Source organism: Lepidothrix coronata, unplaced genomic scaffold (assembly GCF_001604755.1).
Source record: "Lepidothrix coronata isolate B3197 unplaced genomic scaffold, Lepidothrix_coronata-1.0 Scaffold4, whole genome shotgun sequence".
Lineage (NCBI taxonomy): Eukaryota > Metazoa > Chordata > Aves > Passeriformes > Pipridae > Lepidothrix > Lepidothrix coronata.
Genome location: NW_016690184.1, coordinates 4,231,965 through 4,246,126, shown reverse-complemented (window position 1 = coordinate 4,246,126; position 14,162 = coordinate 4,231,965). Strand labels below are relative to the sequence as shown.

Below are 14,162 nucleotides of genomic sequence, written 5' to 3'. Positions count from 1 at the left end.
TTTATTGTAATTTTAATACAGATATAAAAGTTATTTGTAACTGATTTATATCTGTTTGTTATTACAGCACAGTTTCTGATAGTGGTGTCTTTTAGATTCAAAAGCTCTTCTGCCTTTTTTTTGTATGTTTATTCTCATTGCATTCTTACAGAACAATAATATCCCTGCTCAATCCTCATTTTTATAGACTGAACAAATCAGACAATAAACCATCCTCAAGGTCTCGATTTCACAAACATTCAGTATTCATTTTCTTGAATGCTGAGTGACCAGTATTCCAGATGAGCCATTAGCTGTGCCTCATTCAATGATATTAGCATGTTCTTGGCTCTCCAAGGAATCACCTTGCCTCATACACCCAGGATAGTATTTGTCTTTTCCCAGGCCATATCTTATATATTTTTATACAGCTTACATTCATGTGGCTTTTTATTATACCATCCTTATTTTATTATGCCCTCCTTTTATCCCATCCTCTTTATATCTTCCTTCTATTTTTGTAGATGACAGATTTCCCAGATTTCATGTAGAGATTTTCATTAGTCATTCTGAAAGGAATGACCTTGTGATCTGCGTGGTCACAACTTTTCCAAATTCTACTATTCTAGTCCTCAAGTTCATCAGTCCTTCCTCTCTATTACCTGGAACTGACATACTTTCTAAATCAGTATCATCAGCGCATTCCAGCAGCATACACACTAGCTCTCATTAAAATATTAACAAGATCTGTCTATTCTTTTTTGTCTTAGAAACTCAATCAGTAAGCAGTCTCTGGCTCTTGTTTTAATAAAATCAGCTGATGCCTCCTCTTAATTAGTTTCTTCCTGACACCCAGTATTCCTTACTGATGCTTTCTATCCAGTCTAATAATAACAGATCATTTATTGAATCCTAGATAAAATGAGTATTTTGAACTTTTGTCTAGCACTCAGACTTCTTATCAAATTATCACAATTTCGTTCACTACAGTGATGAAAAGGTAAAAGATGAAGTAAAAGAAGCATGCTCAGAAATGCATCCTTGTCATTGTTTATAACTGAGACTCAATCAATCAAAATTAAATTTTGGGAAAAAAGAAAAAAAAGCCTGAGCACTGCCCAAAAAGGTTGTCATGACATTAAGAGGAAAAGTAACAAAATTATGGAAAGAAACAATGGTATTTTCAAGAAAGACAACAAACAACCCATCCTTATCCCTAAGGCCTTCATTATCTAGCATATTTTATTTCTGATTTATTATCTGCTTTATCTGTCCATCCTATCTAGACCTGTACAAAATCTCTCATTGTATCATAAAATTATTACAAGGATGGACAGAAAATTAGTCCTACTGACATTACCTAAAAACAACTGAGAAAATTAAAAACAGATTTTATTTTTCCTAGTAATGTCTACTTTAAAATGATGTAGCCTGGAAAGCTGCTTTGCTTTGATTAATTTCCATGTTTCCCAGGCAGGATTATTTTTAACACAGCATAGTGATGCTCGTTAACAGTCACTAAGTACCTCCAGGGAACCATCATATTCTCCACCTCCAGAGGACATTTTGCATAACAGATGGAGTTTTCGTTTCTACACCTTTACCTAAACTTCAGTCATTCGATATGAGAGAAAGCCCTCTTCAGATCAGTTTTAGAAGGTGAAATGTGGGACAGTCAATCGGATGAAGAAGGGTTCTTAAAGCTGAACTGAGCTCACAAAAGAAGCACAGATATTTCACAGCCAGCACGGCTTCATGAGAGGAAAGTCCTGCTTATCAAACCTGATTTCCTTCTATGACAAGGTAACACACCTAGTTGATCAAGGGAAGCCAGCTGATGCAATCTTTTTGGATTTCAGTAAAGTTTTCGATACCGTCTCTCACAGGGTCCTTCTGGACAAAATGTCCAGCACACATCTGGATAAACACATCATGTGGTGGGTGAGCAATTGGCTCATGGGTCAAGCACAGAGGGTAATAGTGAATGGGGTAACGTCAGACTGGTGATCTGTCACTAGTGGGGTTCCACAAGGGTCCATCTTAGGCCCTGTGCTCTTCAACATCTTCATAAATGACTTGGACACACGACTGGAAGGGATACTAAGCAAGTTTACAGAAGACACAAAACAAGAAGGAGCTGTTGACTCACTTGAAGGCAGGGACGCCCTGCAGAGAGACCTGGACTAATTAGAGGACTGGGCAATTACCAACCATAGGAAGTTCAACAAGGGGAAGGGCCAGATTCTGCACCTGGAATGGGGCAACCCCAGATGTATGTACAGACTGGGAATTAGATGCTGGAAAGCAGTGCCAGGGAAAGGGACCTGGAAGTCCTGGTCTATAACAAGATGAATCTGAATCAGCAGTGCCCTGGCAGCCAGGAGGGCCAACCGTGTCCTGGGGGGCATCAGGCAAAGCATCACCAGCCAGTCAAGGGAGGGGATTGTCCCGCTCTGCTCTGCACTGGTGTAGCCTCACCTTTAATATTCTGTGCAGTTTTGGGCACCACAATGTAAGAAAGATATTAAGCTCTTAGAGAGGGTCCAAAGGAGGGCAATGGAGATGGTGAAGGACCTTTAGGGGCAGCCGTATGAGGAGTGGCTGAGGTCACTTGGTCTGTTCAGCCTGGAGAAGAGGAGACTGAGGGGAGACTTCTACAGCTTCCTTGTGAGGGAAAGAGGAGCAGCAGGCACTGATCTTTTCTCTATGGTGACCAATGACAGAACATAAGGGAATGTCCTAAAGTTGTGTCAGGGGAGGTTTAGGTTGGATGTTAGAAAGAGGTTCTTCACCTAGAGGGTGACTGGGCACTGGAGCAAGCTCCCCAGGGAAGTGGTCACAGCACCAAGCCTGATAAGGAAGTGTTTGGATGATACTCTCAGGCACATGGTGTGACTCCTGGAGATGGTCCCATGGAGTGCTAAGGACTGGACCCTTGTGGGTCCCTTCCAACTCAGCATATTCTGTGATTCTGTGATTATCAGGACTTCACTGCTCATTGACAATTTCCTCACTTAGACGACAGTATCTTATCTGAAATTGGGATTTTGGAGCTTAATTCAAAAGAACATACAGAAAACCACTTATTTACAAGAATAATTACGGGAATACATGAGTATTTATTCTCCAACAATGGAATTTGAAAAATCAATCAAATCTCATGTGCATATTGTTCTAAAAAAAATGCATTAATTTAATGCACTTATTTCTGATAAAATTTAACTTAAAAAATAATGTCATGACAAAACATGACATTTTACTTGCTCTGCTTATGCCACAGATAGTACTGTTAGCCTGAGCCACAGCAACACAAAATAAATATGATTCTGAACTGTTTTACAAACATGAATAATACGTAATCATATTTTTCATATTTGATTTGTTCTTTGAGTTCCATTACAACTTCATATGTTCCAGTCCTTGCAAAATTCCTATTGTTTTGAAATTTGAAAAAAATACATCAAGAAAAATTTGGAGAGCTGTAGTATCTTTCTATGAAGAATGGGAAAATCTGAGCTTTAAATAGATAATGCTGAGAAGTCTTTGGAAGTCACAGTTCAGATTTTAAGTTATTTACTAACTTCATTGATAAGAGTGAGTTAGGGCTTATTCAATGCAAGTCATCCTATGCTTGGCAGCCCTATGTGCCTTCCCCTTAGGCATATAGTCCTTGTTCCCAGTCAGAGCTGGACTACTGAGTAAGATTAAACAAAGATCTGGTCTGTCACAGCAATTCATATTTCAGTGAGATTTAGGAGCTAGAAAGGAACGCTAGATCAAACAAAAAATGCACATTCTGTAAAATGCTTAATAAATTATGTTCTTTATAGTAAGTGGAGTAAAACATCAACCTAAAAATCCTTTCTATGATACAATACTATTTATTACTTCCAGAGATTATGAAATATTTAAAATAAAAACTTACTGTATACAAGCATCTATATTCTAGTCTCAGAGTGTATTTTTGAGCAACACAACAATAATTGCAATCTGGGCTTCAAATACACCTACTACATTTATCATTTAATGCAACTGCATGATTAGATACTTTCTGACTTAAAATTCATGGGTAGTGTAGAAAAGCATTACAATCTTTTTGCTAAAGCTTACCAAGTGAAAGAATCACTTCTACTGCTCATCTGGCAATAAAAGAAAACCATGGGAAAGGGATGAGATATTTGATGATATAAATAAACAATACTCTTACTTACCTTAATTTAGATTACCCTGACTATGTGAGAGGAATGCTGCAATATGAGTGCATCTTATGCTAGGCTGAAGCCCTTCTTCTTTCTTTTCCTTCTTTTAGTAAGAAAGAACCCTTAGGGTCAGGTCCTGCTCCCACTGAAGATGAACAAAAGTCTTCACTGGGGTTCAGGAGCAGGAAGGGACTTTAAAACATTTTTCTTTCCTTTAGTATCTTTCTGTACGAGCTTTTGCCCCTTCAGGCTATGCAGATATGAAGCTTTTAAGATTTCTAAAGTTGTAATAGTTGGAAATCTTATGTTCCTAATGGAACATCATGCTGTCATCTAATTTATCTGAAATCACTGCCCCAAATTCCCAGTGTTATTTAAAAAAAAAAACACAACTGGATTTACTCAACTAAGAAATAAAAAGTAGTTTTTAAAAACATATTTTATGCCACTACAGGTACAATCTTTCATCCAAGTTGCATAACTGCCATTTATTTGCTCAAATTCCAGTTCCTACATTCATACTCAACTCTGCTGCTAGAAGAAATTTGCTATACAAAAAAAGTTCCTCTAAGCCAAACCATTATCCACTGCTGATACCCATATATATTGCTTTGCATTTCCTTGCCTACGTGTAAATAGGACAGAAAGTTATTACAGTATGTATTCTAAAAGGCATTTGTATATTGTTTCTTGCAGATGTTTAATGATCAAAGAAAATTAATATAACAGAAATTTATTTACAGCTGGAAAATCTTCTCTCTTGAGTGGTCTATATTCATATACATGTAACACAGATGCCATAGAGGAAATAATGGTATACCATATTTGGTAAGAGTCCTGTTTCCAAAGAGTGTGTGTCTCACTCACCTGTTTGACTAAGTTGAGATGTGCTTCTGCTCCTTCGAGACACTATGGCAACCACTTTGGCACTAAAGCTGGAACGCCTTTTCTTCCCACCTGTTCCAACCATGCCGACAGCCGTGTCCGACTGACTCCCGTCAATGTGCTCCAGCTTATACATCTCTCCGCTCACACTTGTGCTCTTAGTGATTCTCCCTGAAGTCCCCATCCGTCTGCCTTGCATTTTAGGAGTAAATGTACTACAGTTACAAAGTAAAAACAAACATATTAATTTGTCTGTGAAAGAGCATTTCCAAAAGCCTTTTTTTTAATTACTAAATTAATTTTAATTCTTGATATATTTTCATTTATTTGGTTCAGCAATAAAAGCTTAATTTGATGCTGCTCCGAGTACATATTTCCAGTACTATAATTTCTTCTTTGCTTCTTTGAGGGAAATAAATAAAATGAACACTTTCCTATGTTTTTGAGTGACAGAAAGAGAGACATGCAAGATTTAAAGGTTATGTGAAGCCTTCCTGTCTATATTCCCAGAATACACAAAGAAATAAAACAGCAATTTTACAACCAAAAAAGATTAACATGGACCAGTAGTTTAACACGTGTCGTATTGGTACTATTCACCGAAGTCCTAACAGAAATGAAGATGTCATCACCTATATTTTCATACTTTCATACAGAATGCAGTATTTTTTAGGTCTTCACTCTCTCACTTCAAGGCAAGTGCAATAATCACAGTATGAAGGCAAAATAATTTTGAGGCAAAATCCCTAATAATCCACTAGAACTTTCATTGACAGAAAGATTAATCACTCTGTCAGTTCTGTTTGATTTCCTTTAGCTATTGCATTGCATTTGAATGTTTCCGTACAAATTTTTTTTCTGCTCCTCCACAAAGATGCAGAATAAAGTATTCGGAAACAGGGTCTAGACAACAATTTCAAATACACACAGGACATACTAATACATAGACCTAACTCCATTATGACCAAGCAATGCCCTAGCTCTAAGGGCAATATAAAGTTAGTTGTCACTCTGTAGAGACACAGAAATTTAAGCTGCAGATAGACTCACTTCAGATGTAGTTGTTAAATCAACCAGGCACATAGGCAATTCCTTGATCTTGTATTGCTGATTAGTAGATCAGCAGGGGTTTTTTGAGTAATTCTGTATTTTGAAGTCAAATTATTTGTTGACAAACAGTCCTGCTGTCCCTTCCAGCAGGTCCTCTTCCCAACAGATGTGATGGTCTAATCTTGTCCCTCAACCCCAACACCATTACCCCACAAAATAAGGAAGAGAAGGGTTAGAAGGGTTAGAAGTTTCAGACAAGTAAAAAATCAGACCAGGGAGAAATGAAGGGGTCTGTGAGAGAAGAGATTACATCTTTTGACTTCTATGGATATGAGTCCTGCTAAAGTTTAAATCAGTCCTGCTCTAAGACAGATCCAGGAAAGTATAAAATAATGTATACCTAAATTCTGTTTTACTGACAGTTACCAAGAGTTAGTAATGTGTGACCATAGGTAAAAGCAGATAAAAATAGACAGTATTTTTTGAAGAAGAAGCTGGAAAAGTAAAGTCTTTGAACAGATAAAACTTAATAGAAAGATCACTATCAATCTCTGCACAGGCTTTTAACTATGCTCAGCACTTAGGATCTGCTCCTATTAAGTTCAGATAAAAAAATAGCTACTAATCAAACAGGACACGGTGCTGTGATGCACTGAAGTACACAAGAACAAATTTTAGTGGACCACCTGAGGCAGACTGAACTTAAAATAGGTTCTATCTTGTTCCCTCCTATCCCACTGCAACTTTAGTAACTGGCTTTTGGGTTTGCATGGCAAAAACAATAAGACACATGTATTTTGATGTTTCTCCATAGAATTCCTTTGTATTTTATCACAGGTCTCCCCCAGCACACAGTCTCTCACAAGTATGTGAGTACAGACATACATATTCAATCATTCTAAGAAGAATTTTAACTGGAAGAAAAAGCAAACTCAAAAAAGACCATCTTCCATAAATATCAAGGAAAAGGTTTTGTGTAAGGCAAACTGAGAAAAAATGCCCTAAAATATTTCCCATTTTCAAAATAGACTGATTTTTTTGAGGGAGATTAATTCTTGGCTTTAATATAAACTGTGTACCTAATATAGTACAGGTGTTTACTTCATACGCTACATATACTGCTGCTTTCTAAAGTTGCAATGATCTCTAAATGATTATATTTTTATTGTTGCTCACAGAATGCAATAACCTCAGCTTTACAAAATATCTAACCTAGTATCTAACCCAGCAGCTACTTTTCTTTCAAGTAACACAGTCTTTTCTTTACCTCTCCACAAACACTGTCACATGAAAAAATATTCATTGGAATTGCCACATAGGTGTCGTTCTTCAAACTGCAAATTAATTTTAAAAAGCAGTGGCAAAAATCAAAAAACACATGCTGAAATTTCTGATAAACATATTTTTTTTACAATTTGAGAAGATTTAGTGAAATTTTTCTCTGTTAATTTTGGAGCTGGATATTGGCTCACAGCTCTAGCACTCACTTGGGCTATGACCAGAGAATCTTAACAAATGTCTTCTCTTTAATAAGTGATGTTACTAACTTGTACACTTATCAAGAAAACCTTAAAACTAGAGATTAAATGTACAGTGTGATAACAGTGTCTGAATATGCAACCAATCTGCATCACTAGTTCAGAATGCTGTCACCCAATCCCTGTATTCAAACAGCAACTTTGATCCCCAAATCAGTGTATCAGGGCTGCCAACAACATTCCTACACCAGCCAGTTTGCAATGTTGAGTCTCTTTTCCTCCTCTGCTGAGGAGGTAAGGGCCCAAAGTCCTGCCCACAGGGAGCTACAAGGCAACACCATTAACTGGCTTGGTTCTCTGGAGGAGGAGACAAGGCCATTTCAAGCAGAGGGCAGAGCAAAGGTAGAGTCTGACACTTGGAGGGAGCAAAATCACACAGGCTCCATTTTCAGGGGTTCTACTTCCTACTTTGATTAGACATGGACAATTCCTTTTCACCTGGATAATTCCTTTCCCCTAGCACTTGAAACTGGATTTTGAGCCATGAAGTTGTCAGTTCTTGAGTTTATGCACTGGTACGTCAGTAAGAGAGGAAAGAAACTGAAAATACTTCTTTTGAGAGCATCTCTTGACATTTGAGCTTTATTGACATGTACTTTTCTGACATACTAATCTATAAACCTATAATTTCCAACAATAAAGTTTAATGGACTATAAAATCTGCTATACAATTAAAGAATTGTTTAGGATATGATGGAATTTGCTCTACTGAATTTCAGGTGTTTTTGAACGTAATAAATTCTCAAATCATGAAGTTTTTATGCCAGACTTTTTGTGTTTGTTTTTTTTTTTTTTTTTTTTTTTTTACAAAGGACCTGAATGCTCTAATTTCACATTATTTAATATGAATTTAGGAGACAGAGATGTCCATCAGCTGAGAAATAAGAATAGATGGTATGGCAGCCTTTGGAAAAAAAAAAATTTTGCTGTATGAATTCCCTAATTCAGGGACTATGGATACTTTCTCATCAATAGAAAATTTGCATTCTTCAAAGACCCATATAAATTTCATGTTTGATTCTTTGTGACAGGAAGAAGGAACTAGAAGATTCACCTTAATAAAAAAACCTGAGAAATTTAGAATTTACATTAATCTTGTACTTGTTTTTACCTTGCAAATACGAAGTTCTACTTTCCTGGAAATATGTTCTAGTGTACTAGTACAAACTAGCTATTAATTTGCTAGAAACGGGCTTAATGGGATAGGACCAAGGATCCTACAGCTGTCCAATACTTTCCCTTGTCATAACAAAGCAAACAGATTAAGATTCCCTTGTGGTCATCTAATCCCTGGGCTAGTTTGCTATTTGTCATTAATTGGAACAATCTCAAAAGAACGAACATTTAAAATTCAGTCTTCTTATATCATGTAATTGAGCACCCTTAGAACACAATATTTTTCCATTACATTACTGTCTATCACTTGAAGAAAAACTTCTAGCTCACACTGTTACTTTCTTCAATACTGTTAATCTATGAAGCACAAAGACAAAAAGGACCCGCGTGAGTTTACACATATCTCTTTGCACTTAACTGTTCTGATAATAACATCAATAAAATTTTGTTTTTCTTTACTGGACTAGCTGGGAGTATTGACACATATTTAACATTCATTTAAATGCAGATGCAAAGTTTTGCAGGCTTGTGGCCAAAATTTCTAAAATTATTAAATTATATTTAAACCCAGTTATCCTAACACAATTAATAAATACAGTTTTCAGTATCAGGATAATGAAGAGTAACATATTTATAAGTATAGTCCATTCAGTCATAAATTAAATAATTTACCACATTTCTATTTAAAATTATATTTTGATCTCTAGCAATGACTAGTTCAGAAATCTTATGCTATTTGTAATAATTTCTAATTACTGTCAAAACAACATAATTGATGTTCATATTAAGAATGGTTACAGACAATCAATATTTGCTCTGTAGTACTTCACAGATATTTGGCATGGAAAAAGAGTCACTGGATTTTTAGTTTTTTTTGTTTTTAATGAAGTAAACCACTAAAGCAAACCCCCCTTTGACCCCAGCAAGAGCAGAGCTGCCTCCCCAGCACTGGGGTCACACATTACCCCCAGATCCTTGCATCAGCTGGGAAGACACCACTCTCTTTACCAAGAGAAAAATGCTTACATTTCCTGCCAAAACTTATGCAGTTGACATGGATCCCATCAAAAGTGGTATCTGAACTACAGAAGGCAAAATCAAGACTGTGTTCATACATCAGCCATCAGGGTTGTGAAAGAAAGCAGCACATTCAGTTTTGCAAGCTGCTCCTACCAGAAAGTTGTATCTGTGGGAATGAAGAATGAGCTACTAAGATAAAAAACTTATTCAAAGAGGAGTTTGAGTTACAAGCTATCACAAAAATAAACTCTGAGGCAAATTCTATAAAATGAACACACTGCAAGGGCATTGTGGATTATACTTGCTTATATTAAACTACAGCACACACTACTACATAGAACTGAAACAAAGCCAAGTACTTGTATTAAACCATTATATAATTTTTATATGCAGATATCTAGTATATATACATTGAAGATCCATAAAAGTATACCGGAAAAATCCTTTGAGTTGAGAAAATCAGTATATAGATATACACTCAGTATTTCTCAGTACTTACATAAAATACCTGCATATTCCACGTGAAAAAGAAATACAGCAAGACACAGGAAGCTAGAAAAAATAGTGCCCATAAACTCACCTATGTAATACCTGGAAGTATATCCTTTCAGGGGAAAAATCTGAAGTGATTAGCCATTAATTAGCCAAAAATTACAGCATTTCCTTCATTCTCTTAGATTTACTGATGATGTAAAAAAAAATACTTTAGGTGTTTATTTTCATGATCACTCATTTTTACTCCATTCATTTTTCCAATAATGCGAGCCATGAATAAATAAATAATCCCCTGTATTCTCTGCTGTATAGATGATATTATAGTGAGTTCTTTGCACACAGTTGCAGTAACTTGAATCTTTCAACAGAATCCCTGGCCTCCACTGGCATGAGGTGGTGCACTTCCCCTCTCTCCTGCTGAATGCAGCATCACGTACTAGTTCATAGCCCCTGTGGCACCTTTTTGCGATGAGGTAGCTCGTGAATACTAATAACCTCCTAAACACGTAATAGTTGTGGACCAAAGGGAAGACGAGCACTCCTTTATAATAAGAAACATTACATTTCTAACAATAAAATGTACTGTTATTAGTAATAATGATATATAATCAATAAATCCACACACTTAATTACTTATCTACCAATTGCCCTGTCATTTTAAGAAAATACATTTATATTTACATATGACATATAAAATCTGCTGCAATATTAATTACTGTACAAGTTTTAATAAATATTTATTAGCATTAATAAATTAATTCAAACATGGTGCTTTACAAACCAAAGGACAAACACATATCCAATATTATAATTCTCTCTATCTAGACAAGAGAATTTTTTAGACCATAAAAAAGTTAGATGATTTAATCAAATAATAATTTTGTACAGTCTGTACCAACTGAAGGTACATATTGATTTAACATGCCCATTGATCATATATTAAATCTATGAAATAGTTATTAGAATCACAACACCCCCCCCCTTGCTTTTCCTGTAAAGTCACCATATTAGAGTCCTATTGGTGTACTTAGATAGCTGAAAACCAGTAATTTGTAAGTTATATCTGTTCTTGGCAATATTCCTAGGTTATATAAAAGTGCTCCTCAGTGACACACATACTGCCTCTGGAATGACACTGTCCCAGCCCCACTGTGCTCAGTGTGTAAAATCTCACTGAGGTGAGGGTTGGGGAAGATTTCATTACAGAAGTCTCCTCTGTGAGTTTAACTGGTTAAAATCCTACTTTGGAAGATCAGGAGATTTCCATGTTGGTATACAGTATCAGAATTTTTGTTTTGAAAATGCTTTTCTGAGTAGTACAGTGACAAGTCAATCATGCAATTGTCACAGCTCTGACAGATTTCTGCTTTTTCAACTTTAAAACTTGTATTTCTCCATGAAATGAAATAATAATAATTCAGAAAGTCTGAGCATTACAAAAGATAAGCAGATTTTAAATATTTTTCAAGCAAAAGAGAAGCAGATTTTTATTATTTGCCATGAACATTTCAAGTTAATTTATATTCTCTGAAACAAGCAGACCAATTGCCTCTGTATGTGGGAGCCTGTGTGTCTGCCTGCTCATATTCTCTGAAACAAGCAGACCAATTGCCTCTGTATGCGGGAGCCTGTGTGTCTGCCTGCTCATACTGAAGGCACTGTCAGCCTGAAGCCAACTAATGGCATGAACCATAAAATGAAACCAACACAAAAGCAGTTTCTTATCCCAGGGGTGCTGCTTGGGGTTAACTATAGCTATTAATGCTTATGTGGACAAGCTGATGTGAAACAAAGGGCAAACAGCTCCAATGACCCAAACTTGACCGCATATAGCCACAAATATGTTAAGTGTACCAAACACAAGTAAGCACCTAAACCTTAAGTCTATTTCAAGAAAATGGGCGGGGGGGGGGGGTGGAAAGAGTGTATTACAAATACAAAAATGTGTAGCTCAACTCTGAACGAAGGAAACTTGTCTCAGTATCGAGAAAGCTGAATTCATCAGTTTTTCTTTCTTTGCATGACATTCAGGAATAACATATTATTTTCTCTGTTACATGTTGCATTGCTTTTTTTCCCTCCAAACCGTGATCTACGGAAATCCTGTGATCTCTCTTCGTGAAAAAAGGCTACATCTTTGATATTACATAGATTGCTCGCTGCTCCTTTACAAAAGTGATAGGAAATACAAATAGCAACAGGCAATAGCCACAAAAAGCTAAATGGAAGACTGCAAGGTCAGGACTGACAAAGAAAATATAGATAAAATTTTTAAAAATATAGTAAACTGAGATGAAGGTAAGGCAAGTTAGACCTACTCTGAGGTCTGAGTCATGGTTAAAACTATTTTCCTATGTTTCTTTTATCTAAAAATAACATGTACTGCCTGTTTGAAATATTAGCATAATGTTCTTACACTAAAAGTTTCTGGATTATATTTTGTCTTAATCAACTGCAATAATTAAATGAAAAACCAATTAAAATAATTTTTCAGTCTTTTTCTAATCATTAAGGAAGACTGATGGTAATGTGACAGTTTCTTTGAAAGAGGAAACGTAATTAGACAATTAAAAATGTGGAAGCAATGCTCCATAGTACATATTTCATGTACAGATGTTCTGAAGGGATTAAAGACTCCATCGCCCTCCCTCTCTGACAGACACATAAAGCAGTTTATAATGATGGATTTGCAAAAACCATTATCTTTAGATAATGAATAATTAGAACATTAATTACTCTGGCTTCACCTTGGTTTTGTACATAAATGACCTCAGAACAAGAAGTAATATCTGTAATATACTCTTTGGGGGTAAAGAGGATACATTATATTTTTTAAGCAGCTTATCTTAAATGTTTTCATATATCTTGCCTTCATGATAATAATTTGAAGGCTATTGCTCTTTATTTCCCCCCACAAAAAGCAAGAGTTGTGACTCAGGTCACATCAGAGTGCCTGCCCTTGCCCTAAGAAAGATCATCTGAGCAGCAATATTAATTTATCACTGTACATACTCAATATCTTTCTCTCCTTAATGAAACTGGGAAGTGTACTAGATAATTAAACAGTTTTGGTGTTCAGTTTTGAGTGCAGTGATTAGAACAGTCAGAAAAAAAGTAGGATTAGCAACTTATTTCAAGTATTGCAGTGCATTGTGAAGGAGCAAGATTCAGGATGGGAACAGTTCCAGGCGTGGAGTAAAACATACAGCAATTGACAGGACTTTATTATATGGACTTTACAGTTATTATATGGACTTTACTCTTATTTTGTGATTTCATTGTATCCACTCTACAAAGTGCATAGCCTGGGCATGCTTGGGCTCCCCATGAGTTTGCCTGCTCCCTGCTCCCCTGCTCCCTTCTCTGATAGGCTGAAGAAGCTGCAGAGAGGAGACAGTTACCATTTGCCCTTTTCCTCCCCCTTTTGCCTGTGTCCCTACCGTGATTTGTTCCCCCGTTTGTGTGTCGCATGCTCCACCCCATGTTCTGGTCCTTTCCCCACCTAAAACTTATAAAACCCCTACACACCTCAATAAAGCATCCCATTTTGCACCTCTGCCTTGTCCCCGAACCCATCCGTGCTGTGTCACGGCCCCATTCCCCTCCCACCTTGGACAGTGGCAGTGCATGCTTACATTGTGGAGATTTTAGATACAAAATGCCTTGCCTGTTACTTATATCTATTCTGTTTGTCAAACATGACGAATTTAGGTAGAAATTTTCCATGCCTGGTTTCTGCCCAAGGTTGAATTTCTTCTTTTTTTTATTCTAAATTCCAGCTGAAATAACATGACAGACTGTCTGGCCCTTTTAAGGGAAATGAAAAGAAAAAAAATAATCCATATCGTACTGTTGTGTAATAAACAAATAAATAAATTCA

At 36.4% G+C, this 14,162-nt stretch overlaps 1 protein-coding gene across 43 annotated transcripts in view; it reads right to left on the bottom strand.

The window, feature by feature from the left end:
• RIMS1 (regulating synaptic membrane exocytosis 1) overlaps positions 1 to 14,162 on the bottom strand; it is a 321,858-nt gene that overhangs the window by 36,198 nt on the left and 271,498 nt on the right. For 38 of the 43 annotated variants that reach the window (XM_017826433.1, XM_017826127.1, XM_017826137.1 and 35 more), the window contains one exon: positions 5,046 to 5,278. The exons of the other annotated variants lie outside the window; for them this stretch is intronic. In XM_017826433.1, coding sequence (XP_017681922.1) covers positions 5,046 to 5,278 — 233 coding nt within the window. The remainder of the gene's footprint in view (positions 1 to 5,045; positions 5,279 to 14,162) is intronic. 43 annotated transcript variants of the gene reach the window in all.